At 52.4% G+C, this 25823-nt stretch overlaps 10 protein-coding genes across 10 annotated transcripts; 4 read left to right on the top strand and 6 right to left on the bottom strand.

Moving 5' to 3' along the window:
• Window positions 1-475: 475 nt before the first annotated feature.
• Z519_00177 (uncharacterized protein) lies at window positions 476-2269 on the bottom strand (the record flags this gene model as incomplete). The annotated part of the gene is made up of 6 exons (XM_016757936.1): window positions 476-673; window positions 753-1149; window positions 1200-1354; window positions 1416-1523; window positions 1579-2163; window positions 2216-2269. The coding sequence occupies 6 exons, from the start codon at window positions 2267-2269 to the stop codon at window positions 476-478; spliced, it is 1497 nt and encodes a 498-aa protein (XP_016625185.1).
• Window positions 2270-3434: 1165 nt separating this feature from the next.
• On the top strand, window positions 3435-4312 carry Z519_00176 (uncharacterized protein; the record flags this gene model as incomplete). Its single annotated transcript, XM_016757935.1, has 2 exons — window positions 3435-3563; window positions 3614-4312. 2 exons carry the CDS (start codon window positions 3435-3437, stop codon window positions 4310-4312), a joined length of 828 nt encoding a protein of 275 aa, XP_016625184.1.
• Window positions 4313-4776: 464 nt separating this feature from the next.
• Z519_00175 (uncharacterized protein) lies at window positions 4777-5481 on the bottom strand (the record flags this gene model as incomplete). The annotated part of the gene is made up of 1 exon (XM_016757934.1): window positions 4777-5481. The coding sequence occupies one exon, from the start codon at window positions 5479-5481 to the stop codon at window positions 4777-4779; it is 705 nt and encodes a 234-aa protein (XP_016625183.1).
• A 220-nt stretch (window positions 5482-5701) lies between these two features.
• Z519_00174 (uncharacterized protein) lies at window positions 5702-6681 on the bottom strand (the record flags this gene model as incomplete). The annotated part of the gene is made up of 2 exons (XM_016757933.1): window positions 5702-6555; window positions 6615-6681. 2 exons carry the CDS (start codon window positions 6679-6681, stop codon window positions 5702-5704), a joined length of 921 nt encoding a protein of 306 aa, XP_016625182.1.
• Window positions 6682-7055: 374 nt separating this feature from the next.
• Window positions 7056-9558, top strand: Z519_00173 (uncharacterized protein; the record flags this gene model as incomplete). The annotated part of the gene is made up of 3 exons (XM_016757932.1): window positions 7056-7178; window positions 7235-8004; window positions 8055-9558. 3 exons carry the CDS (start codon window positions 7056-7058, stop codon window positions 9556-9558), a joined length of 2397 nt encoding a protein of 798 aa, XP_016625181.1.
• A 494-nt stretch (window positions 9559-10052) lies between these two features.
• Window positions 10053-10535, top strand: Z519_00172 (uncharacterized protein; the record flags this gene model as incomplete). The annotated part of the gene is made up of 1 exon (XM_016757931.1): window positions 10053-10535. The coding sequence occupies one exon, from the start codon at window positions 10053-10055 to the stop codon at window positions 10533-10535; it is 483 nt and encodes a 160-aa protein (XP_016625180.1).
• A 2601-nt stretch (window positions 10536-13136) lies between these two features.
• Window positions 13137-16796, bottom strand: Z519_00171 (uncharacterized protein; the record flags this gene model as incomplete). Its single annotated transcript, XM_016757930.1, has 2 exons — window positions 13137-15770; window positions 16380-16796. The coding sequence occupies 2 exons, from the start codon at window positions 16794-16796 to the stop codon at window positions 13137-13139; spliced, it is 3051 nt and encodes a 1016-aa protein (XP_016625179.1).
• A 1406-nt stretch (window positions 16797-18202) lies between these two features.
• On the bottom strand, window positions 18203-21433 carry Z519_00170 (uncharacterized protein; the record flags this gene model as incomplete). The annotated part of the gene is made up of 3 exons (XM_016757929.1): window positions 18203-20032; window positions 20087-20518; window positions 20570-21433. 3 exons carry the CDS (start codon window positions 21431-21433, stop codon window positions 18203-18205), a joined length of 3126 nt encoding a protein of 1041 aa, XP_016625178.1.
• Window positions 21434-22034: 601 nt separating this feature from the next.
• Window positions 22035-23033, top strand: Z519_00169 (histone chaperone asf1; the record flags this gene model as incomplete). The annotated part of the gene is made up of 3 exons (XM_016757928.1): window positions 22035-22143; window positions 22202-22550; window positions 22610-23033. 3 exons carry the CDS (start codon window positions 22035-22037, stop codon window positions 23031-23033), a joined length of 882 nt encoding a protein of 293 aa, XP_016625177.1.
• A 745-nt stretch (window positions 23034-23778) lies between these two features.
• Z519_00168 (uncharacterized protein) lies at window positions 23779-25569 on the bottom strand (the record flags this gene model as incomplete). The annotated part of the gene is made up of 1 exon (XM_016757927.1): window positions 23779-25569. One exon carries the CDS (start codon window positions 25567-25569, stop codon window positions 23779-23781), a length of 1791 nt encoding a protein of 596 aa, XP_016625176.1.
• Window positions 25570-25823: the final 254 nt, after the last annotated feature.

Here is a 25823-nt window from a genome sequence, read left to right as displayed (position 1 = left end):
AGACTCACGGAAGCGGACAGCATGATGAGGCGAGACCAAGACAGGTAGATGGTAGAAATGATGCTGGAGGGTGAGCGAGTGTCAAGAATAGCTTTGGGCATGTGGTGTGCAGTCCTACTTGTGCCTCCATAGTCCCATCTGTGCCTCTCGTCGAGCCTTGTCGACGAGGCTGCAGTAAAAGGGGATCCCCACAACCATGCAAACTAGTATGCGCCTCGGCTAGTAATTCTCGGACTGCACTTGACGAACCCCCAAACGAAAACAGCTTGGAGGCTCCTTTCGATTTCTTTGACTGGCCGAGAATCACACCTCCATGCAGTTTCAATTGATGTTTCAAAACGTTGTATCGCGAATGATAAATCCCCTGGAAGTCGAGATTGGTCCAAGTCCCTCCTCCACAACAGGGTGATGGTGAGTATGGAAGACACCAAGCGGCGAGTGTCGCGATATCTTTCTGATTCAAGGACGAGATTGCTCACTCGACAGGCGCAGCGGGCCTTATATTAACCAACACGGGACTCAATGGTTTCGTGACCAGGAGACGGAGGCATCGAAGATTCGAGGTCGTGGGAGACAAGGACAAATCGTAGCGTCTGAACAGAGAATACAACAACAGCTTCATTTCGAGAATTGCAATGTTTTTGCCAATGCACGATCGTGGACCCGTGCTAAACTATTCCAGAAAGAAAATCAGCACAAAGCAATTCAAAGACGGCTCCGAGAGTAATTCCGGTTTGATGGTGGCTACTCACGCCCAGAAAATACTTGTCTAGGTCCCTTCCACCAGAGTCTTCAAACCACCGTTCAGGCCGGAACGTCTGGGGTTGGGGGAAGATTCGCTCATCCATATGTATTTGGCATTGCATAACGTTGACAACGGTACCTGGAGGAATATAATGCTTCGCGACTTCGAAACCCTTTCTGGGAGAGATCCGTGGGAGAGGACCAGCGAAGGGTGTGGTGAGGCGCATACCTTCTTTTATGCAACCGTCGAGGTATGGCAATTTCTGAATATCCTTGAACGAGGGTGAATCGCCCAGTGAGGGTCGGCGGACCTCCGCTACCAATTTGGCCGCCTTATCTGGGTTCCGGAGCAGGCGATAAAGGATTCCTGTGAGCGAGATGGTAATGGTATCTGAGCCAGCAACACTATTAATATGTCAGGAGAAGTTCATTTCCCAGTTCGGATCATCCCCTACATATTGGTCGATGCATTGGTGGCCAGATCTCCGAATCCCAGTCGCTCTTTCGTGACAGGGTTGGTCGCTTCAATGAGAGCACCGAGAATGTCACCCCGTTGTGGTGAAGCATCATCTCTCTTTTCCCAGCGGTCCTGTACGAGTTGCGTGGTTTCCTTCGATCAACCAATTAGCAATCTCCATCGCCGCATGATATCAGCACGCAGGGCCACAGACCTTTTTCACGTAGGCGAAACCGTGGTTCAGCTCGCGGAAAAGGGGGATTGGAAGCCATTTGACCAGAAATCGGCTCAGCGGCCGCAGAAGAGATGGCAAAAGAAACAGCTGCGCAAACAGTCAGCAATCTCTGATGAGATGTCGAGGGGCATGTCAGCCATACAACGAAAGTGTACTCGACTCCACTGGAGATATGTGTGACAAATTCATCTGTCACTCCTCGGTTGAGCAGGCCAAAGCTCTTTCCAAAAGCCAGGTCTCCAATAACATCGAAAGCATAAAACTTGAACCACTCTGCTGCGTCCATCGCCTCTCCACTTTTGGCAAACTGATCCATTTGGCGGAGGAATATGGCAACATTCTCGAGGACGAGGTCTTCCATCCTCATCAAGCTCTGCATACTGTAGGCATGAGCGGCAATCCGACGCTTTCGGGAATGAATCGACTTGTCCACTTCGCTGAAGATCGAAGGCGTATGGAAAACCAAGGCATAGTAATCTGAGCCTTTGTCGAGGTAGTGTTCACCATATCCAAGGACTTTTTGGACAGCTTCAGCACTTCCGGCAAGGACAGTATTGGGTCCCACGCGGACGACATCTCCATATTTTGCGTGGACTTCGAGAATGGCCGTCTCAGTATTGCAGGTGAATGCTTGGTAGGCAAGCCATCCTGGAAGATGCCGCGCGAGGAACGGGCCGGGGATGTTGCGAAGGGGGTCGAAAAAGGTTGAATAGAGAATGTAGCCCGTCTACTTTGGAGGTTAGATCTTTTCGTCGGAGGTCCATCATGGTAAAACCTACGATTAGAGCGACCAGCGCCGCTAATCGAGGATGCTCAAGGCAAATTTCCAGCATATCGACGACGAGAACTATAGCGAGTCTGGCTTTCCTTTCGACGTCAACAAGGTTCTGATTTTGTGAGCGTGGTGGATTGCAGAGACACAACCATCATTTTATCCCTCTGTGAAGCTCAGCTGAGGGAACGCCTCAAGACATCCCCAGCAGACAAGGGCTTGGTCACAGCTCGCTTCGTCGGCTTTCATCTGTCCGAACCTTCGGACGACATCTGCACATCTGCCTCCTGGATGCGTACTTCTGCGGTCAGTCTGGGGGTCCCATCGCCCCAGAATATGCACAAGCCGGTTCCGATAGACACCCACGGGGAAGTGCAGGATATCGACTAGACAGGCAAATCCGATTTGCTCCCTGTTGCGTCTAGTCAGACGGCGGTGACAGTATTGACGCACTTGCGGACTGCTTCATCTCGCGCAACGGCCTGTTCGGTGAGTTCGGATTATCGTTGTTCCTTGCACATGATCATGACTTCGCCTTCTGGCCTTTTCATTCATCCGCGCACTCGCACCGCTACAACAACCTCGTCATGGGGCCCCCAGCAGAGTCTGAGTCATCTTCCCGCCTCGTTTGCTTCCTCACACTGGGCGCGCTCCGAAATAAGCCTTCTAAGAGTCCCATTGGTGGCCAACGCTGAAGGTTTTACCGTCAACAGCACCCAGACAAGAGGACGATGCTGGTGCACGAGGGAGAGGGTGGACTTGTCGAAGCGAAGGTGGGAGGGAGATGTCTCTGTCCGAGAGCGAATGTCGCCAGGGGAAGTTAACACATGGTAAGTTGCTGGTAGGGCCATCCATCCTCACCGCCCTACAGGGTGCACGGACTCAACAGCTAACGGCCGAATCAGCAGAAAGCCACCTAGTCTTTCGGCCGTGTGGTTCTTCTACGAAAATCGAAACTGCTGCTGACCACCCGCCCTCTTTCTAAGTTCGACGAAGAGCTTGTCTTTTTGGAAAATTACCGGTATTTGAAAATATTCTTGCCTGCCGAGGACAACGCTTGCTACATTTGGCGGTGGGCATCGTAGGTATTATCTCAAGGCCGAGAGACGAATGCCGCTCGCTTCTGGGATGAGCGCCACTTGTGAAAGTGGCTGCTACTGGCAGACGGGTCCTCCCGCGATCTCAGCTCAAGCAGGGATCGACATGCAGTCTCCACGATACCGATCATGGCGGGCTCTGGTTTCAAACCGCATCCGGGCGGATCAAATATCCCCCCTGCAGCATGTCATTCATTTAACTCGGTCACAAGTCCTACGCGCGGCTTGAAATACTTGACCCTGCCTGAGGGGTCAAGGGTGAAGTATAAATCACTCGCCCTGTCTTCCCTCTGACTATATCAAGTTAGGAAAGCAAATACTGTGCAAAAAATTTTCAACACACCCTTCAAACAAAGGAACAACCTAACATCCGCATTTTCGGACAGAGCAAACGGCAACTCGAATTCAGCTCATCCGAGAGGAGAAACAGCAAGAGAGAGAGACTTTTTGACTTCAGCAACACGAGGAAGAGTTTGGTTTGGAGACGTGTGCGTATGTGTCGCACCAAGCGCTCCAACAACTATACCACTGTCGTCTCAACTACCACGCAAACCCTACCTCGACCGATGGTGGCCGGGCCGGAATATGGTTCTGCCGCCAACGGCCACCCCCGCAAAAGCAATAACGATGACTGCAATGGTGCATATGGGAATGGTGTATCGCGCCGGCGTAGCTGCAGCTATGGCTGCGCAGACTGCCACGGCGGACGACGGGGCCATCATCGATCCGCCATATGTCCGGTTGGATTGTTGATCAGTGGAATGACGCAGACAATGCGGAGTCTTCAGGTAATGAACGAGCAGGAGAAGATAGTTGAAGAGCAGAAGGGGATGGAGAAAGGTCCCAGAAGAGTCGCAAATAGTGACGACGGGAAGGAATCTGCATCGCCCCATGATACGGATGGTGAGAGTGAGACTAGAAGCGAATGTGAGGAATCTGCGACGCTTGCAAGAAGGAAGTATGAGCAGCATTCGGAGAAGCCACAACGCTGGAAAGAACTTGCCTAGTTATCAGGCTGCCGCAAAAGGCGCCCAGGTAGTCGAGCCGCCTGGGGCGTCGATGAAGGACTGAGATCGATGTGTCAACATTTCGTTCAGCCTGTATGTTACCGCGAATGATCTGATGTGGTCAAGGTGGTATCGCTTCCGCGTCCCTGCAATCGGGGGTCCTGTACATAGCTTGGAGGACATCCGTATCCTCATGTGCAACTGACTGGCTTGAAAGATTGACGAGACCATTTTCAGGTTTGTTTAACATTTTCCCTTGGAATCTTGACTGACTTTTGGGTTCGGCAATGCGCAAGCTGCCTGTTCCTTGCATATATCGCTGTCTTATTCAACGGCCGTAGCAGGAGGCGGACTGTTCATGAAGCCCGAGATTTTGCCCGCCAAAGACGGTGCTGCACGTCGAATTTGATCTCTGAAGATGATAGAGTGCGACCATGAACCCTGGACTCGGGTTGACGCTTCGATCAATACTGTGCGTTCGTCGAGCCTTCGTTCCTTTCCACCAAATCTCCCACTCCCAGCCCGCGTCCAACCTTGACTTTGACCATCTTCTCCTTCTTCCCATTTTCACCATTGACCGTCTCACCGTCTTCGCCTTTCTTGCCCAGCGAACCCACGCCCTCTCCCTCGTCCTCATCCACCTCCGGCAGGCTCTTGATCTGCAGGCTCTTGAGATCCATCTTCATGGCAAAGGCATCCTCTCCGTCGGCGTAGTACTTGCTTTCCACCTTTTCGACCTCGAAGCCGAGCGTGTCGCGGTACAAATGCAAGGCCGCGGTGTTCGACATTCGCACGTGCAAGCTGACATAGTTCGCATTGAACACCTCTGCCATCGCCCTCTGACTCATCCTCATCAGTTTCTCGGCAATGCCCAGCCGACGATGTGTCCGCATGACGGACAAACTCGTGATGTGCCCGTGCTGGACTCCGTCCGGAGGATCTTCTTCCATCTTCGCGAGCACATAGCCCACGACTTTTGGGTAGCGAGGCGGTTTTGAGCCAGGACCGCGGACGACGGCGACAAAGGAGAGCTGTGGCCAGCTCAGGGCGTGGTAGAGGTAGTATTTTAGAAAGTAATTTTCCGGGAGGTTGGTCAGGTTGCACTGTTGGATGGACGGGAGAAGGGAGATGTGAGATGGATACGAGGAGACGGGGACGATGTCGACCATGTCGGCAAGCTTGAATCGGAGACGAGGTATGCTATAAAGTGGTAGAGTGGTCTGTGGCAGAAGAACGATGGTGAATCCAGCAGTGATGGAAATTGCGGGCAGTTTCAAATGACGCCGATTTTCGGTGTCATTTTCAGCCTCGTGCCGACTGTTTTGGAGATTCCGTCAGCCTCGACTCTGCAGAAACACCGATTCTAACTCAAGAGCCCCTAGTTGCGTCTTATGCTATTGACATTTTCATACCCCCATTGGCACATATCACGCTCCCTGTCGTCCATCCACTCTCTTCAGAGCAGAGCATACCCACGACGCCCGCAATCTCGTCGGTGAAAGCTGGCCTCTTCCCACCCATGCCCTTCAACACGATGCGATCATATTCCTCAGGATCACCGCCCGCGCGAGCCCTGATCGCGTCGTCGTCGCCTTTGTAATCCATCAGCGGTGCACTGTCCACGTATTTCTGGTTTGTTTTCCAGAACTTTTCTCCTGCATGGCTGTACATGTCCCCCCACACCGGTCCCGGATTGATAGCGTTGACCGTGCAATTCTCCGCCAGCTCTCTGGCCCAGACCCGAGTCATGGCTTCTAACGCTGCCTTTGTCCCAGCGTATATGGACTGTGACTCGCAACCGATTGATGCAGACACGCTCGACAAATTGACAATGCGACCGGACCGATCTTTTGGGAGGTAGGGTTGGCATGCTTGGACGAGCAACAATGGTGCGAGGACGTTGACATTGTATTGTTTCCGAAATTGCGTTTCTTCAATCGGCCCCATGTCTGGGTCATTCAGCAGTTTGTTCCCGGCAATACCCGCGTTGTTTATGATGATGTCGACTTGGAACGTGCCGGTCCGAGGATGCGAGAAGTGATTCTTTGCAGTGGCCAGGATGTGGGGGACACTGCGGGTTGGTTCTGAAAGGTCGGCTTGCACGAGGAAGCAGAGGATATCATGGGCTTCAGAGAGTTCTTTGCAGAGGGCCTGCGTGGGCTCGGTGGAGGAGTCGGAGGTGTAGACGAGTAGGAGGGAGCATCCTTTGGCTGCCAGGTTTCGAGCTATGGCTGCTCCGATTCCTGTCATCAGTCAGAAGAGCTGCTAGGTCGACATCTAGCTTGCGAAGCGTGTCTCGGACCTCTTGAGCCGCCAGTCACGATACCAAACTTGCCCTCGTGCGGGCGGTATTCCATTCCCTTTGGCATGTTGGTAGAAGAGAAAGTCCTGCGCGTAGACGGGTGGTCCGCCATTAGAACACAATCTGAGACGGACAACAGGACGAGATCGTATAGATGTGAACTGGTTGACCTCAAGACGGTCTTGCTGTCCTCCAATATTAAGTGGGATGATGGAGCGAGCGCGGGGAAATTTCTCCTGCGGCGTGTTTCGTCTCCGTCGCTTTGCGGCGTGAAATGGCCCGCTGCTTCTGCTGCTGGGGACAAGTTTCCAGAGGTGAATGCCACTGTCGCCTCATCCTTGCACGGCGCTCTCACCAAACCCACATTCCTGCAAAGAGCTTTGAGTGTTGATCTTGACGGCTCCCCGCTCCTCGCTCCTCGCTCCGGCCACGCGAAAGTCGATGGACTTTCTCAAATCCGCAGTTGCTTCTGCAATCGCCAAATCCAGCTCTTTCCCAGTCACCATCGGAGATCGTATTGACTCCGGAGACTCCATTTGGATCCTGCACAATGCGACCAAGAAGGTAAGCTGGAGGTTCAGTGAGTGTCGGTGGTACTATGCTGATTCATCTTGGACCAGGACGACAACTCGCCGTGCTGTCTCTTCAACTTCGACATCAACGCCAACAAAGCACTCTTGCCCTTAGCCAAAAACGCCGCCCGGAAACTGCGAACAATACGGCACCCCGGCGTGATACGAGTGATCGATGTGATCGAAAATGAGACGAACATCTACATGATCACGGAGAAGATTACCCCTTTGAGTTGGCATATCAAACGCAAGAGCTTGAGCGAGGAGACCATAAAATGGGGACTATACAGCGTTTCTTCCACCCTCAAGTTTATCAACAACGACGCCTCTTCGGTGCATGGCGCAGTGCGCGTATCCTCGATCTTCATAAGCGAGAGTGGGGAATGGAAGTTGGGAGGGTTTGAAGCGCTGAGTTCTATGAACGACGACGACGCGATTATATATAGGTATGGGAGTTTGTTGCCAGAGTCGAACCGCTATTCTCCGCCCGAAGTGGCCAACGGCGGCTGGTCCGCCATCAAAAAGAATCCGTTGGGAGCGCCAGACGCCTACGGACTCGGCACTCTCGTGCATGAAGCATTCAATGGGGTCCTCATGAGCACCGACAGCCTGGGACAGACAAAGAGCATACCGGCCAACATGGTCCAGAGCTATCGGCGTCTAGTCAACGCAAACCCAAAACTGAGGTTGAATGCTGGTCAATTCGTCGAGCAGGGAAAGAAAGTTGGAGGATTTTTTGAGACCCCCCTTATCCATATCACCGAAGGAGCGGAAAGTCTAGGGCTGAAGAACGAGGAGGAACGAAATGAGTTTCTGAAGTAAGGGCTTTCTCTGGTCCCGAAAAGACATATTGCTCACTCAACTTCAGAGAACTCGACAGCCTCACAGACGACTTCCCCGAAGATTTCTTCAAGATGAAAATCTTGCCCGAGCTGCTGAAATCCGTTGAATTTGGTGGTGGAGGACCCAGTGTCTTTGGGGCCATCATGAAAATCGGGTTGAAAATGTCTGACGATGAATTCGAGTCACGCCTTGGACCACTCATTATCCGTCTCTTCAATAGTCCCGACCGGGCTATGAGAGTTTGCCTATTGGATAATCTACCACTAATGATCGATCGAATACCACAAAAGGATGTGAACGGCAAAATTTGGCCTGCCATGACAACTGGCTTCACAGACACAGCCCCGGTCGTCAGGGAACAAACGGTAAAGGCCGTCCTCTCCGTGATCCCCAAGTTGTCGGACAGAGTCATCAACGGGGAGCTTCTTCGATTCCTTGCCAAAACGGCAAATGACGAGCAGCCTGGAATTCGTACCAATACTACGATATGCCTTGGGAAAATTGCAAGAAACCTAGGCGTCGGTTCGCGGTCAAAAGTGCTGATTGCAGCATTCGGCCGTTCTCTGAGAGATCCTTTTGTACATGCCCGAAGTGCAGCGTTGATGGCGCTCAACGCAACCATTGATGTTTTTAGCGATGATGATTGTGCGACAAAAATCTTGCCTGTCATTTGTGTCAGCTTGGTCGACAAAGAAAAGATAGTCCGTGATCAAGCCACCAAAGCAGTCGAATCTTACTTGGTTAGAGTCCGCAAATATGCATCAACACTACCTGAAACAGCCCTTCCACCAGAGCCCGGCCCAGGAGCAGCTAATTCCACCACCCCCGCGAGGATGGGAAATCAAAGCGATACTAGTTGGGCTGGCTGGGCAATTTCCTCGTTCACAAACAAAATGGCCGGAGCCCGAGGCGAGATGGCTCCGACAGCGACCGCAAACGGGGCACCACTGGCACAAACACAGTCAATGCCTGCCTCCGGACATACTATACCGCTCATCAATGTTTCGCCTGAAAAATCGACAACTGCCTCATTAAGACCGCATGCCTCACAACCAGCGAAACCCTCCACACAAGCTATTGAACCTGAGGAGGCTTGGGAGGAAGAGGATACGATGGATGCTTGGGGTACAATGGATGATGATGGAGACAACTTCTTTGACGCATCTTCCACGCAACGCACAAACACAACCACACCTGAACCTGCTGCTGCTGCCTCCTTCGATGACGGCGGCGAGCCAGACTTTGCTGGGTGGCTAGCTGCGCAGTCAAAATCAAAATCGCAGAAACCACTACCAAAGGGCTTGAGTAAGACGACCACCACAGCGTCAGCTTTGAACATCCGTCCTGCCGGCCCAGGGAGAAGTGTGTCGGCGGGTGTTGGAACGGCTGGGGTTAGTGGGAAGAGACCTGTCATTACAAGCACGAGGACTACAGTACCCATAGCAGCCAAGAAAGAAATCCAGAAAGACACGCCAAAGCCTAAAGCACCCGACATCAATGATGAGGACTGGGGTGAGGCCTGGGACTGAGGCAAGAAGCTGTGCACCGATATTGTCAGACCAAAACCTCTCTCTGCTGTCGATCTGCCGCCTGGACAATTTGGGGGGATGTTTCAGCCCTCCGGCAGGGCAACAAACAATTGTCATGATTATCCAGTACCGCCAGTTTTCTCCAAGTTTTGCTCATTCAGAAGATTTTTGGTACACTATCTACGACCTTGGTGGCTCATTGATGAGATTTGTCACTCGAGCAAAGATTGTTTACACGACCGGATGGGATCAGAATAGGTCCAGGTTCTTGATTACAACAAACAGAACTAAATCGTTGAAATAATGGACGTCGGCACCGGGAACCTTTGATTACTGGATTAGCATCGTAATTACCCAGTTAGTTTCGGACATGTCAATGCTTCCATATTGGTTGGGATATGGCGCCATGTCGGCGATCCCGCGTTCCAAAACCAGGTGGTCAGAGCAAAACCCCTTCGACATATTCTTGCGATTCTTCCAACACAAGGTCTACAATGGAAAAATTCGCCGAGGAATTCATCGACGGAAAAACAACACAGGACACCAGATCAGGCCTCAAGTCGGACGACCTTGACAGACCACCCAAAGATTTCCTGGTTGATCCAAATTTCAATGAAGCCGGCCGATTGCGTCTTATCGAGGAAGCTCGGTGTAATAGGTTACATATGGAAGAGCAGCGGCGAGAAGCCGTGCATCAGGCCAGAGAAGAAATTGAAGCGAGAATACCCACACTTCAGAAGCCAGCCAGCTCTGAGCGAGGATCACAGTCGAAGAGAAGACGTCACCGCCAAAGAAGGAATCATGGCGGCCAATCAAGGGCTTGGGCATCTCAACCATCCCTACTTTCGCAAGACCGGGGTACAAATGCTCGACAACTAGGCTCTTATGGAGCAGTCGAGCCAACAGATGGTATCCAAGGACAATGGCTCCCTCAAGACGCTCAACCCGCGCCCACTTCCCCCGAGTTCAATGATTGAAAGTCTCCGCTAAACAGTTCATGGTGCAGGTCGACAATCACGCAACTTGCCAACACAGGCGATGGCTATTCTCAGGAATCCTCCAACCCACCCGGACGCGTCTTGCGACCTTAGCAAGCCTCGCACGGTTGGGACCTGCAAGATCGCTATTCCCGACAGACGGCTGGACTAGGCAGTGTGCGGCCGGCTCAATCGCAGGCGAGGCGGCCCCTCGCTCGAGGTGTCTCTGGTCGCAGAACATCTAGAACCACCACAGCTTCTTCAGAAGGGTACTCTTCGGTCTCACGACCCGTCTCTTTCGCACCTACTTCTCCATGTACCGTTAGCGGTCCGGCGACAGTATCCATGAATAACATCGCAGCAGGGAACGAGGATAGTCGCTGGAGAGGCCGGCCGTAGTGTCTCGACCTTCTGAATGAGGACTATTCGCTTGGAAGGTAATGCTGCGATTCTTCCGGCGCGGGGGAAAGAGGTCATTGGATTTAGACTGTGTACCGCGCCAAAGGGCCGATGAGGATACACGGGGACTATCCCCCTAAGTGTCTGAAACTGTGCGAATTTGAACCAAGAAGCATCGTCGCTAGACACTTTACATATTCCGGTACATTCCCGCCAAAACCTTTGTGTGTACCTTGCACTTGAATGTATCTCTGTATGTCATCCAGGCTGCTACTCCGAACATATCAAGATATTAGCTGTTCTTTGCCCAGGAGGAAAAAGAGGAGACACGGATTTCGACACACAGACACAGATCTCCGAGCTCGCAGGTAAGGAATTGCGTGCTGTCCATGCATGCGGCCTTTTCCATAGATTCTTAGGAATTCTTTCTCTCCTTTCCATCTCGACCTCCAAGTGGGTCTAGACCTAGTGCCTGCTCTTTTTGTCATGAACAATTATATACTCCGCTCTTGTCACTTGACCTCGTTATTGTGCCGGAATAGAATCCTTGACCCATCAACGAAGTATTCAGGGGCTAGCGGCTTCTGGAGAAGAGGCAGCCGTTTGACAGGGAGGAGAAGAATGTAGGGCAACCGGAGAATGTCTGACATGATGATCCATCATGGAATCTCCCTGGCCGACAAGCGTGTACTTGTATACAATGGTCACTGACCTCGCGCTTCTGGACCGACTCGTCCTAGACCGTCAGAATGAGGGAGCATGCCCGGCAGCAAGCCCACAAGCCGTGCAGCCATCCCATCCCATCCACGCGGATCGTGGAGGGATCTTGTATCGCCCCTCACCCCCCGGTCAGCCTCAAATCTCTGTGTCTGCCATCCAGAGCGCTCCCGCAAGCTTGCTACCTTCTCCCATTCCCTTCTCTTGCTCCCTCTGGGTGATAAAGTTCAACTCATTTGGTGTCGAGAGCGACTCACCACGTCCAAAACCCACCTCTGCTTGTTCACTGTTTCACAGACACTCGCGAGACACCAGCTGAGGCGTCGTTGTCAGGCAGGAGGACATGGAGCAGCGGGAGATCTGAGGCTCTGCCGAGCACTGCGAGAGAATTCTATAGCCTTCATGTCCGTCTGTCCAAGGCCTCAGTCAGCATCACGTCACACTGGTGCTCCTAAATGTTCCGTTCGCTGGCTCAGTCCGGGAATGAGAAACTGCCATGGGTAGATGATGATTTGCTTTTCCTTTCCCCTTCCTCGTCCTCTGTGGTATGTGATGTCTGCAAACCTCCTGGCGTCGACCTAAACCAGAGACTGAAGTATCACTATGTATTTGCCACGCTCTATCCCCTTCTTCAAAAACTCGATGGCCGCATATAGGTGTTCCTCTTGGAGTTGGTCATCGCACAGCTAAGTCTTGGAAGAGAATACAGGGAAGGGAAGCCTACCCGCAAGATCAGCGACTCTGGAATTGTTTGAACTCACGCTGTTGTAGAAGGGCAGCGCGCCCAGGGCCTTTCGCCGCCCTGAGATGGAAGATGGGAGGCAATGGCCCGTCCAAGGTCGGCGCAATGATTATGTCCATAGCAGGATCTGCAGTAGTGCCATCCTGCCTGGCGCCTGCGAGAAGTCAAACAGGAAGGATTGTTAATCAAGACAATCAAGGAGACGGAGTGCCTCTAGGTTTTCGAAGTACGGAGAGCAGAAAGGAAAACTCGGTCCAAGTGGCATTGGGGCGCATGGAACAGAAAGGTTCATTGAATGAATTTGGATTGTGCAAGCTAGACTAGGAGATACCACGCAGCCAGCTGATGGACAAGGTCCAAAGCTGTAGAATGGTTGACAATCGCCGGCAGACCCAAGCGCACCCTCATATGAGGCATGGACGAGAATGCCTGTTCGACTGTACTTTTTTTTTGGTAAATTTCCATTTTTTTCCTCCAAAAAACCAATGCTGAGTCAGAAAAAGGCCCGTTGAGACTAGGGCTTCGCCTTTTGTTCCGAAGCAGAGGCTTCAACTGCTTTGAAAGCGCCCAAGCACGACTTGCAAGATTTGACTTTGACTGCATAGGCAGGTGGATTGTACTCGGACAAGAGAATGGCATGTGGCTGCATCATGTAGATCCGGCCTGCTCGTCCCAACAGTGGCGTTGAAGTCGGTCACGGTCGGGGTCAGCGGATGCTTGCCATGGTAGCCATGAGAAGGATCTTAGATGTACCACATGGAGAAGACGATGCCTTGGATGTTGAAAAGAGGCATGAGCGGTTTGATCTCGGACTCGGAAGGCTCAGAGCTTTTGCTTTTGTCTGGATCCTTCTGCTTGAAGCCAGCACCGCCTTGGGGACCGGCAGTGGCAGGGACATCCTCGTGAGCCTTTGCACGATTGGAGGCCAAATGAGCATAGTAGACCGCCGGATGAAGCGACACAGAAGTCGTCGAGCGCATGTATTGGTAGCAATGCTCGTAAATCATGTTTTGGATCTGCTCCGGGCGGTGTTTGGCCTCGTCAAGGATGACGCTGTAGTGCACGGGACGAGAAGTTCCTTGCAATGCGATGTGTGAGTAGAGATAGAAATCAAATTCAGTGGGTGTAGTAACGTCTCTCTCGACCAGCGTGCCCGGAAGAGGGTTGCCTTTGTTGTCCGCACCTTCTCTGTCGGGGAAGCAACGGACGTGGTGGCGCTTGCTTGCGATGATGGTCGTAAGCTTGCCTTCGAACTTCTTGCCATCGATGCAGGCCTCGAGCACCTGTCTGATATGGGGCACTTCCCGGTTGAGCACATGGGCGAACTGATCCTGAGAGACTCCGTCGCGTATGTAGTAGACCTGCTGAGGAGGTCGGCCGCCGCCAACCTGCGACATCCACTCGGTCACAAGGGGTCTCAAGATATCACGCCAGTTGGCCTCTGAAATGACTTCCGTTTTACGGCCGTTGGTTTGGCAAGCAGCCACGTAACGTCCACCAAATCGATCGAATGAAACGGTTATTGCCGCCATCGAGGCCTGCTGACTGCCCGGTGAGGCATGCGAGACGTCAGCACCGATGATCATCGTCGGGACAGAGAATCGTTTGAAACCGCTGTCTTTGTGGGGCACCGCTTGAGATGTTGTACCGCCTAGTTTGGCGTTGACCTTCATCAAGACATTGGAGTAGTACTGAGGGTTTCCCTTCAGGACTTGTTGAATCTGCATGACTTGCGAGACGACACCGAAGCGACAGTCGCAAGACTTCTTAATTCGAAGGTAGTGGAAGGCATTTCGGTCTTGGACCAAGAAGATCAGGAGCTGTGGTCGACGTTGGTGATGGTTGCCTGTTGATTGGTGTAATGCGGCAACGGCAGCGCCGACATCCTGATTCAGCACGGTGACAAAAGGCGGTTTGCTTGAGACCTGGCCGCCATGGCCACGATAAGCGCGGGCAAAATCAAGGACAAACTGGTCAATCACAGCTCGATCAGGCTTGAGACGACCGGTGAAGACGCCGACTCCCCAAGACTCAAGTACCTGAGGGTTACGGGTGAAGAAAGTCTTTCCCTTGAGGTCCCAACGGCCTCGCGTACCAGGTTGGTCAAGCTTGTTGCCGAATTGGATCCCAGGCGCTGGGAGAATGCGCGCAGTGCTCTTGATCGGCGTCTGGCTGATGCGAAGTCCGTAGTTTGCCAAAAATGGGTCACCGTCCCAGTTCAGCCAGCCTTTGCCCTCATTGATGGCTTGGAGTCGGACGTTTGGAGGAGAGACAGCGAACCTGATCATGTTGGCGGTCTGGATCTCGCTCAGCTTTGCGCCGTATCGCTGGCCTTCGACAATGTTGAGGAATTCCAGAGGATACTTGACACCCTTCTTCGTCATCTGAACCAATCGTAGTCTAGGATATTGCAGGGTGATATTGTATTTGCGTCTGAAGTACTGGTATACAGAGACTCTCTCACCGGTAGGTTTCTTAGTGGTTGGATCCTTCCATTCGATCATCTCTTCGTTGGCATTGTTTTCATCAAATCGAAGGATTTTCCACTCTTTATTGGGGAACGGGTTGCCCTTGTACACAGCCTTGACCGTAACGCCCTTGAAGGCAGCCTCTACATTTCTGTGAAAGAAGCTGCTGGTTCGATGACCGTTGGTTTGCTCTGGTTCCATTTTCTCGATAACATCATTGATGTCCCTGACTTCTGGATATTTGGTGACGATGGTTGAAGTCAAAGAGGTTGGTCTCCAGAAACAGGTGTTTGCGACGTCCAAGTTGACGACCAACTTCTTGCCTTCCGCAAGACGTATGGATTGATAGACGCCACGCCAAACCTCGATGCCACCGCCCAGATCAGCACGCTGACCTTGACGTCTAAAGAGGCTTCGCTTCACGGAGACAAACTGCGGGGAGGACGACGGCGTTTCCCGGAGAAGATGGTCCATGAATGTAATGGCTTCTGCGACTTTCTCGTCGAGCTGCACACGACCTTCCAAGAACTGCTGAATGAGGCTGATGTCAAGCATTCGGGTTCTCTTGATGTGAAGACGGAAAGTATTCTTGCCATCTTGAGAAGGAGGACGACCTTCTTCCTGATCAAGGTCGACCATGAGGCGAAGCTCGTTGTAGTCCATCAAGGACCATGCAAGACGAACGCCATCGTAGATGATGGGTGGACCTGTGGCGGTCTTGCGAACTTGAGAGTTCCAGACCTTGCGGTTGAGACCTCGCTTCTCTACTCCACTGCCGATGACAACATCATACTGGAAGACCTTGACAGAAGGATATTGTATGACTCGAAACGCGTTGACGTTGACGTTGACCGGTCTGCCAGTCTGATTGTATCCGGGACGCTGGGTGTACTGGGTCGGAAGATTGTACTGCTCAGGATTAGTGACATTGCGAGTATAATAACGCAGGATGGTTTCTGGACGATCCCTGGAGTCGGGTGGCGGAAAAGATTCTGGATGGACAGGAAATGCGCCTTGTTGGCGAGATGGGGAAGCAGGGGGGCAAGTTGTAACCGGACCCAGATCCGGGCCCTCTGGAAGCTGGCATTTTGCAAGGAATTGGGGAATAGGTCTGTGGGAAGTGAAAGACGCAGAGCGAGGGAGGAAGGGGTATAAATAGTCTGGGACATGAGAACTGCGCGGTCCATGTCGTGTGCAGGAACTGCTGGCATAACGAGGGGTGTGACTATCCGAACCAATGGGGATGTGATTCTGGAGAATAGCAGGGCAGGCTTTGAAGGGGCACTGAAGGTATCCGCGTTGAAGATTGAGCATGGATGTCGACAGGCGGTGTGCGCGAGTGACGGACAAGAAGCGCTAGAGGGAAGAAGCGAGATGTCCCAGCAGACCTAGACGAGGGAGTCTTTGGAAGTCAAGGGGAAAGGGAACACATGTCTCAAATTGAAGGAGCAGAGACAGTGCAGTGTAAGAAACAAGGACGACGATGATGCAATGCACAAACCAAGGAAAATGGCTCACCAACTGATCGATGTTGTAGAAGGACGGTGGAAGATCGATATTACGCATCTGGTCCGTATATCTCGCAGGTCTCTCCCGTGCTGGATCACCTCGAGGTGCGTTCGCCTGAGTTTGCGATGAGGGTGGTGGACCACCAGACTGGCTACTGCGGCGACTGCTGGGAGGTTGGGTTTGAGGCTCAAAGCCTCCTTGCGGGACACTAGGACTACCAGCACCAGACGCAGCGGATGGAGCAGTGGAAGCCGCACCACGACCTGCAGAAGCAGGACCAGACTGGGAGGCGCTCCCTCGAGACGCAGGCCCATCAAAGCCACCGCCTGGGACTTGGAGTCGGTCGCCACGACGAGACGACGTTTCGGCCGGCTGTTGACCCCTAGTCGCACGGCCGGCGCCTCGCTTACGCGCTGCTCCAGACATGTTGTCTCGAGGAACTGGAGACTGTTGGTCAAGGAGTCAGTGTGAGAGCTCGCAGAGGGGGGAACAAGTCTCGAATGTGACCGAAAAATAGGTGTGGCTGACGACAACGAGAGATGTGGCAAAGTGAGGATGATGAGCTAAGTGTTGGGGGGTCTGCAGACAAGATGATGAGACGAGATGAGCCAGCAATATATGGGACAGAGGTTTGTGATGGCGTGCAGAAAGAGTTTGGATTGTGTTGTTTGTTGGTTTGTTGGTTTGTTTGGTAGGTGAGGCAGAGAAGAGAGAAGGGAGAAGTGAGGGAGGCGCAACTCATGTCTGAAAGAGCATGGTGGATTGAGAATGAGGCCAGATTGTTGCAGGGAAGTGCGAGCGACGCAAGCATCGTCAGCAATCACTCACCCTGGATTACCGACAAGTTGGTTGAACTCAACTGAGTGGAAGATGTTGTTAATGGTTTGGTGAGATACAGTGAGGCTGCCTCGTGAGAAACAACCCTGGAGAAGTTGGTGTTTGCCCGACGCGGTCAAGGCAATGACGATGGAATCGATGACGGACAATGATGATGAGCGAGGAGAAGGAAGAAAAGGAAGAAGAGAATGAACCAAGGCGGGGAGGATAGAGAGACAGAGAAGCAAAGTGGCAGACGGCGACGAGGAGGAAGATATTTGTAGCAATGGCCTGTCGATGAGGCTCAATCACATGCCGCGACGCCTGTCACTTGTCACCGGCCAAGGCCGCCATATCACAAGGTGTGAAGGTAGAGAGACGAGTATTGAGGCCCAAGTCAGGTTTCATTCAGTCTTCTCTCAGAGCCAGCCTCGTGTTGAGCTCGGTGTGAGGTTGACTGAAGGCTCACTAGGTCCAGCGGGCGCCTGAACAGTTGGTCAACTTCAATGCTAGGAGTATGTCGACCATACTACATCCACCCTAGCTGCTATAGCTCCAAATGCCCAGTGCCAATGGAGTCGATGGGGTGAACAGGGATCAGCAGACAAAAGTACCCCGCGAACCCGCTGAACGGGTCTCGCCCTACAACGACACAGAGGCGAGCGAGATGACGCAGACACCAGCCGCAAGACCATACAGCATGCAGAAAGCCATCAACACGTTGTTTGTTTCTCGCAAATCTCAATCCTGGCTGGAGCGGCCAACTTTTCCATCCTGCAAGATCCCAATGTAGCCTTCCTGAGAACTCTGTGATAGCCTTGCCATTACTTGCCATCTCGCCTGATCCGGACTCCCAACTTGCTAAAATGCTCATAATCAGGTAATGGTTTTACATCGTGCTCTGCCTCCCAGCCCAACCCAACCTATTCGTCGCCCTTCGATGCGCTGGCCGTGTCTAAGCGTATCGAAACGGAGCTGGTATCCATGTCAGTGACGTGACTCCGTGAGCTGAGGTGTCAAAACAGCCACTTACCCCCTCCATATGGGCCTTGTGTAACGCTGGCCGGCGGCGCGAAGCCTTGTGGCGGTATCGGCACTGGTGGATGCGGTGGGTACGGTGGCCAGCCTGCCTGAGGTGCTGGGGCCGGAGTCTGACTGTGCTGGCCTGGTATCGCTGCCGGTGGAGGGAGGCGAACATCTCGAATGAGCTCCATGATTTTCACCGCGTCAAACCTGGTGTCAACATAGGTCGACGCGTTGGGTAGGATGCTCAGAAGGTAAGCAACCATTGGGGGCAAGGGTGGCGGAGCCTGGAACTGCGGTATCCCAGGGGCTGGCATGGCCTGGCGCTGCTGCTGCTGCTGCTGCTGCTGCTGCTGACCCATGCGGCGGCCCGCTGCACCCTTCAAGGGCGACTCGCCACGCGCCAGTTTACGGGGCTGGGCATCTTCGAAATCATCTGGAAACGGTCGCTTCGGTGAGTGGGTTGTAATCGCATCAATCACCTTCTGGATGGGTGAGTTGACGACTTCTGGTACCTCTATAGAGGGTATGACTGTGTTTTGCAGAGGTTTGATTTGGTGTGGCGAGATGACGGGATACACGTTCATGGTGTCAAAGGTGGGTGTGCTATATCGGCTGGAGAAGAGTTTGAGAATAGGATCGTCAGGGAAATGCTTCTTCATCCGCTCTTCTAGAGACTGGACCTGAGCCAGTTCACCGTACTTGGATTCGTAATCGTGCAGAAATGCAAACAACGGTTTGGCCTTTGCTGTATGTTCGGCGTCATCGTGCGCGAGGAGTCTCTTGACCGTGGTTTCGAAAACCGCCCGAGCGTTTGTAACATCGTTGATGTCAAAGAGATGCTTGACGTACTGGAGCGGGAGATAGTCGTCTTCGGGGAACAGCTTCATTCCGCGGTCCAGGATTTTCGTACCGGTTGGATCCCGATAGCATTGCCACTCAATCCGCGCGGATTCGACGTAAAAGTCGCTTGTAAGCTTGCCTCGCTTCCGCGCCTCGCCAAAGACCGCACGGAAGCCGCTTGGACCTCGTTCCGTAGGTAGTCCTTTCCCCTGCACTCGTCGGGTTGCTCGCATGAGCGCAATCCAAACATGCGACACCATTCGACTGAGGACATCCGTCTGTGCTTGAGCGCTTTTCTTGATCGTCTCGATCTGGCTGTCGATGACAGCTTTCTTCGCCGCTACATTCGAGGCGTTGATGTCGTCTTCCCCCCCGCCATCTTCTCCGTTGCCAGCAGCGGTGAGTTCGACCTTCTGAATGTCTTGTTTCTCGCGGATAGAGACTTTCTTGATTAGGTCATAGAGTGCGTCCAGAAGTTTGTCATACGGCTCCCGAATTTTCTTCATGCGTTCTTTGGCACCAGGATCCGCACTTTCGTCGTTCTGGGTCGACGCCTCGATGCGGTCTGCCAGTTTGAAGGCCAGCAGGGGCGACTCAGGATTAGCTGCGATGCCTTGGTTGAGAAGCTTGGTGCCATCCGTATCCAGGCCGTTGCTGAAACAGAATTCAACCGCATCATACCACATCTCCGGCCAGAATTCCAAGGCCATGAGAGCCTGTTTGTACGTAAACAAGATCCGATTCTTGTACAAAGCAGGGTCTTCATCTTTGAGAACAAGGTTATCCTCTTTCTCCCATTCAATCCACTGCTTCCACAGAGCGACTTGATGCATATACTCGGCATGACCCTCGAAACCAGGTGCCGGTGGCAGTTGCGGTCTAGAGGTCCGGTTTAGACCTTTCGTCAAGTTCTGCAGCTGGGTATATGCCGTTCTGGCAGTCATGTATACGGGGGACTTCTCTTGAAGGTATTTCCGACCCTGGAAAGCCGTCAGCACAATATCCTAATCCATATGCTGCAGTCTTTAACGCACGTTAATCTTGTTCAAGCCTGTCTCGAACGTATCGTATTCTTTCCACAGCGGCATGGTTGCTGCAGTAGGAACAGCAATTGCTTTCTGGTATGCGTCCCGCAAGGCGTCGACTTTTGCCCCATCTTGCCAACCACTGCCTCCAACAATTCCGGGACCGGTCTTGAGGAAGTTAATGTAATCTTGCCATAATTGGCCCGAGTCCTTGTCCATTCCGATTGTTTTGAGAGCGAAGGTGAAAGAATCGTTGATGATGGTGTACGAGCGAGTAATATCGCCGGTTTGCATGCTGTTCCGCCGGCGGATATAATTGATGTACAGAGACCAGAGTTGCACATCAAGCACATCCAGCAAAGACCGATTGAAGAGGGTTTCCATCGCCCGCATTCTATCGTGCTCCTCTTCCCATTTCACGTACGCACACCACTGTTCGGCCTGTGATCTATTAGTTCGCTGTAACAGATACGACAGAGGACAAGCACGTACGGCTAGAGGAAAGACTTTGAGATATTGCTCGTACACCCGACGGACATCTTCTTGCTTGTTTCGACTCTTCAGTTCGTCGATTAGTTCAAGATATGCATCAATGTCACCACGGGGGTCATCCTTGATGCGATCTTCCAGAATACCAACCACATCATGAGCTAGTCGAGACTTGGGTAAGCCTGGAGTAACAGAGGCATTCACAAGCGAGCGAGGTGGAGAAATCTGAGTCGGAAGATCAGGAGCAGTGTGAGAAGGTGTGGCAGTGGCAGCACGCACATCAGCGCTGGCACCAGAAGGAAGAGTAGTGGAAGAAGAAAGGTCAGCGTCAACAGGACTACCAGTGGCCTGGACAGGAACAGGAGTGATTCCATTTTCTTGTTCTGGTGACTGGGAAGCTCTATTAAGGGAACTGGAGTTTTGATTTGCAAGGGTAGGAGCAGGTGTTGAGACATCGAAGTCTAGCCCCACGGATGGATCGTAGACATCAACCTCATCCTTTCCGTCTTGTGTCCCTTCCTCATCTTCAGGATCATCATCAACTTCAAATCCACCCACTATGCGGGGTTTGGATTGCGCAGGAGCGGGCGTAGAAGACTGAGTCAAGGCTGGGGTGGCGGCTTGGGAAGAAAGCTGGCTGACTGGTTTTGTTGGAAGAGGATGAAGATTTGATTGAGTCGGAGATAGTATCTGATCATGTTGATCATTGACAGGATTCTGCTCTAAGGAAGGAAATGGATGCGACGACTGTGCCGCACTGGCGCTCGGAGGATCGAGAGCAGCCGTAGTGCCGTTGAAGTAAGATGACTGCGCCGCCGACCCCGAAGATGGCGACGGCAGCTCCGAACTTGGTCCTTGATTCGCCATACCGACCTGCCTATTCTCTGTGACCGGTAGAAGGGAGTGAGCAGAGATGGAAAGTTTCTGGGTGCTGTCAGTGTTAGTGTTCGTCTATGTGGGCTGGGACACGCGAAGAACAGACAGACTGACCTTTCGCCGCAACAGCAACTAAGAGACTGTCTTGGAATTGAGCGTCATGGTCGTTGCCGCCAGAAATAACTGTGGAGGGATTGTCACGAAATTAGAGGATATTGTCTTTGATGAAGTTGAGTTCTGTTCAGTTCAAGCAATGGCAGTGACTGTGACTGGCGCATGCACTGCCGTTGGAAGTCGTCATTTGAAAACACTCCACGATCAAAGGAAGCCTCGGCTAACTTACCTCTATAATCAAGATTCTTCGGCTAACTTGCCTCAATATCGATTGCTGACGATCTGTGGAATGGAAAGGCAAAGACGCGACTTTTCACGCGACAACGTCGCCCTCTCGCGATTTTCCTACAAACACTCGTCCACAGTCCTATCCAACAGTCGCGATACCCATCACTCTTCCAGAAGATCATTTAATCTCCCTCTGTCGCGAGGGCGACGACGTGCGCAATTCACTACTTTAGTGGCACCCGTTGTAGCCATGTCGGTGGTCTCTCTGTTAGGCGTCAAGGTCCTGAACAACCCTGCGCCATTCACAGCGCCCTATGAGTTTGAAATCACGTTTGAATGTCTTGAGCAACTGCGCGAAGGTGAACATATGGTGGGAATCTTATCATCTTTACTGCAGATCGGCTGACGAGCGTCTAGATCTAGAATGGAAACTTACCTACGTGGGCTCCGCCACGTCTGCGGAGCACGACCAAGAGCTCGACTCTCTCCTCGTAGGCCCCATTCCTATCGGTGTCAACAAATTCATCTTCGAAGCCGATCCTCCCAACCTATCTCGGTTGCCGCCCTCCGAAATTCTCGGTGTGACGGTGATCCTCCTCACCTGCTCCTATGATGGACGAGAGTTCGTGCGCGTTGGTTACTATGTGTATAATGAGTACGATGACGAGACATTGAGTGCCGATCCGCCTGCCAAGCCGGTCATTGAAAAGATTCGGCGCAACGTGCTGGCAGAGAAACCTAGAGTTACCAGGTTTGCCATCAAATGGTAAGTAGCATATCTGTTTAATGGTGGCGGATTTGTGGCTGATGCAAATCTGCCGATAGGGATTCCGAAGAATCGGCTCCCGCCGAATATCCTCCTGACCAACCTGAAGCCGACACGCTCGACGACGATGGAACAGCGTATGGCGCAGAAGAAGCGGAGATGCAGGCAGCTCTAGAGAGAGAATTGGAAGAGACCGAAGCCAAGATGGCGCGAGAGGACTCGACAAATGGAGATCAAGAAATGACAGACACCGCTAAAGTCAAAGACGAGGATGAGGAGGCCAGCGATGCTGAAAGTGAGGATCTTGAGGAGGAGAGCAGTGAGAGCGAAGACGAGGAAGACGATGAGGAGGGCGCAGAAGGCGAGGACACAGAGATGGCAGAGGGCGATGATAAGCCCACTGCTGCTCAAAACACCGCTTCCGCAGACTTGGACGGCGAGAAGAAAGGAACAGAGACCAAGCCAGAAGTCATGGTTCATTAGAGCAGCGCAGACGGCAACGCTGCACTGAGTTTCGGATTCGACAGTAAGGCGTTCGGCGTTTCGACTGGGCGGTTTTTCATGTGAAGATGAGCGAATATGCATTGCACATTAGATGAGACGAAGAGCACGATTGAATTGAGGACATTGCTTCAACAGGAGCTACAGACGCTATTGTCCCCGCGAGGTTGGCATTGGCATATGCTTGCCCTGGCGGTTGCATATGAAAACAGAGGCGTGGCTAATCGCTGAAATGAATGACATTGACCTCAAGTCCTTCAAACCGACTGAATGGGCAGGAGGAATTACTGCCTACCGTCCTCGTCTGACCAGGTAGTTATTCGTCGTTGACCTACTACATTGCCCGAAACCGTTCCATGTGCAGTAGGAGGTTCGGTGGGATGAAGACAACCTCAACCGGCCATTTTATTCTTTCCCCCATCAAATTTCTATGTTGAAAGCCCCTCAAACCCACAGTCCTGTGCGGTCCCGGGCTCCAATTCTGTATCTCGAAGAAACAGAAGTATACAAGATCGATCGTTTCAAAGTCAGTCCATTGGAGCTGGTTGGCTATTTAAGACATTGCCATGAAAGGTAACATACATACGACCAAACTCGAGATATTGATGTCGACTTGATCGGCAGATGAGACTTACAACGCTTGTGAAGCATCTCGTGATAGTATCGCATCAACAACGTTTTGAAAGGGTCCCAATCCGATTCAAATATATCGTCAAGCGTATCCAACTCAAACAGCCGAATACACAGCCGTAACGTTCCTCCCACACACCACGCGCTGCTCCATTCTTACTTTCCTCCCACTCCCCTTCAACCGTACATCGTGCATTGGTGTCAAATGCAACCTATGCTCCTCCTTTCTCCCCATCTCAACTTCACTAGCCACATCCAATGGCCGTATGTACATGGGAATTGGCACGTTGTTCCTCTTGCCCGTGCCCAGCTGGTAGAATTCGTTTCCTCCCCACCAGAGAACATCAGACCCCCAGTTGGTGTCGTCTTCCGAGGACCTTTCCGAGGCATCCAGATAGGTCACATTTTTGAGCACGGCGGAGGCGTGAGTGCTACCGACCGAGATCTGGGACATTCGAATCGGCACCACTTTTTGGGTCTTTTCGTCGTACTCGAAGAGGCCAGACAAGGACGGAATACGCGTAGGGGTGCCTTGGATATGTGTCCATTTTCCGTTTCCTAGAGTCCCCCTAATGCCCAGTCCGCAAGCCCATGTATCGGCCGTGACTTTGCCCAAGGTTGGGATTGAGTTGGGATCTTCATCCTGGCCAGCGATGCGGGTCGCGTCGACTGTAAAGAAACTGTTTGAGCCGCCAGCGGCAATGGACGTGACTTTGGAGGATTGATTGGTGCCTTGATAGAGACGAGTGGTAGGCAGGAGAGAAGGCGTGTCGACGAAGGGGGCTTCCGGGTTGAAGTCGAAGCCAAGTTGGCCCGAGGAATTGTCGCCGAAAGCAAAGACACGGCCCTCTTTGTCGAGCACAAGAGAGTGGTAGTCTCCAGAGGCAAGCTTAGTTATCTCGAAGCCCTTCAGAGTCGTTAGTTCGTGGCACATGTCATATCGGCCTTCAGGACGAGTGAGCCATGTCACTCCCGGAACGCCCAGTTGTCCACGACTGGGGAAATCCTCGGTTCCTGAGGCGGCAGAAAAGACCCGTCCCGAGTTTGTGAGTAGGAGGACGTGTTCAAGGCCACCGCTGATGGCGATGACTCGTTCCCCCACTCCCAAATTCCGAGGTTCAAGCTTTCTGTAGCTGATTGACGACTTCGAATTCCAAAAAGGAATCCAAGAACTATCGCTCTGTTTGTGCCCGCTTTCCTGATCCGCCTTGGAGACGGGGATCGAATATACGGTTCCATTTTTGCCCAGACCGATAATGCGATCTTTCGATATTGCAATGGACGTCAAATTCTTGCCCGTCAGAGTGGCCGTCGGCTGCTTGACGTCTGCTGAATATGCATTCCCCCATTGCACCAAGTCTCCATTCTCCAGGACTGCTGCACCAAAGTTCCTATCGATCTTAAGATCTCGGAGCAGGATATCATCAAACCAGCTCAATCGTCGCGGCGTCTTGATATATGCCTCATCTGACTCTGTGGCCACAACTCGGCCGGTATTGGATCCCCATGCATATACCCCAGGATTCTCCCAGCTCTTCTTGACTTGAAGATGCTGAGAGCTGATGAGATCCCTGTTCTCTTCTTTTGAAGCACCCTTTCTTTTCTTAGACTTTTCAATTACGATCTCATGGGCATCTGAGGGAGGAGCTTCTGCTTGGACGGCGCGAAACTGGGTGGTTGTGTAGACTAGAGCAACGGTGGCTGCTGCAGCAATTATGACGGCGGATGGTCTCTTCCACGCCTGGTGAGTAGCAGCATAGTCTGAGGCCTTGTGGGAAATGCGTCTTGCCTTCGAGAACGACACCCGAGATCTGAATTGTGAGAGAGGCACTCGTCGCGAACGAGTCAAGGTGCGGACAGCGGAAGCGGGCAAACTCCTTGAAGACATGGTGGGATGGCGGTAGGGCTCGGCTCACATATTCGAATAGGCAGTCGTTTTGTCGTAAACATGGATAATAAGGAAAGAGTCAACCCACTGGTGATATTTACGGACCGCAGGCACGTATTCGGAAATCGTTTGCGTCATTGTACGCAGCGACAGCCTCGTCAGACTCCAAACAATAATATTGGTGCATCCGGTTCAGCCTTGTGCTGTATTCTCCACCCTCACCTGAAGGGCTGTTCACTTTGTATTCAATGATC

Source organism: Cladophialophora bantiana (genome assembly GCF_000835475.1).
Source record: "Cladophialophora bantiana CBS 173.52 unplaced genomic scaffold supercont1.1, whole genome shotgun sequence".
NCBI classification, from domain to species: Eukaryota; Fungi; Ascomycota; class Eurotiomycetes; order Chaetothyriales; family Herpotrichiellaceae; genus Cladophialophora; species Cladophialophora bantiana.
This window is presented reverse-complemented; position numbering and strand designations above follow the sequence as displayed.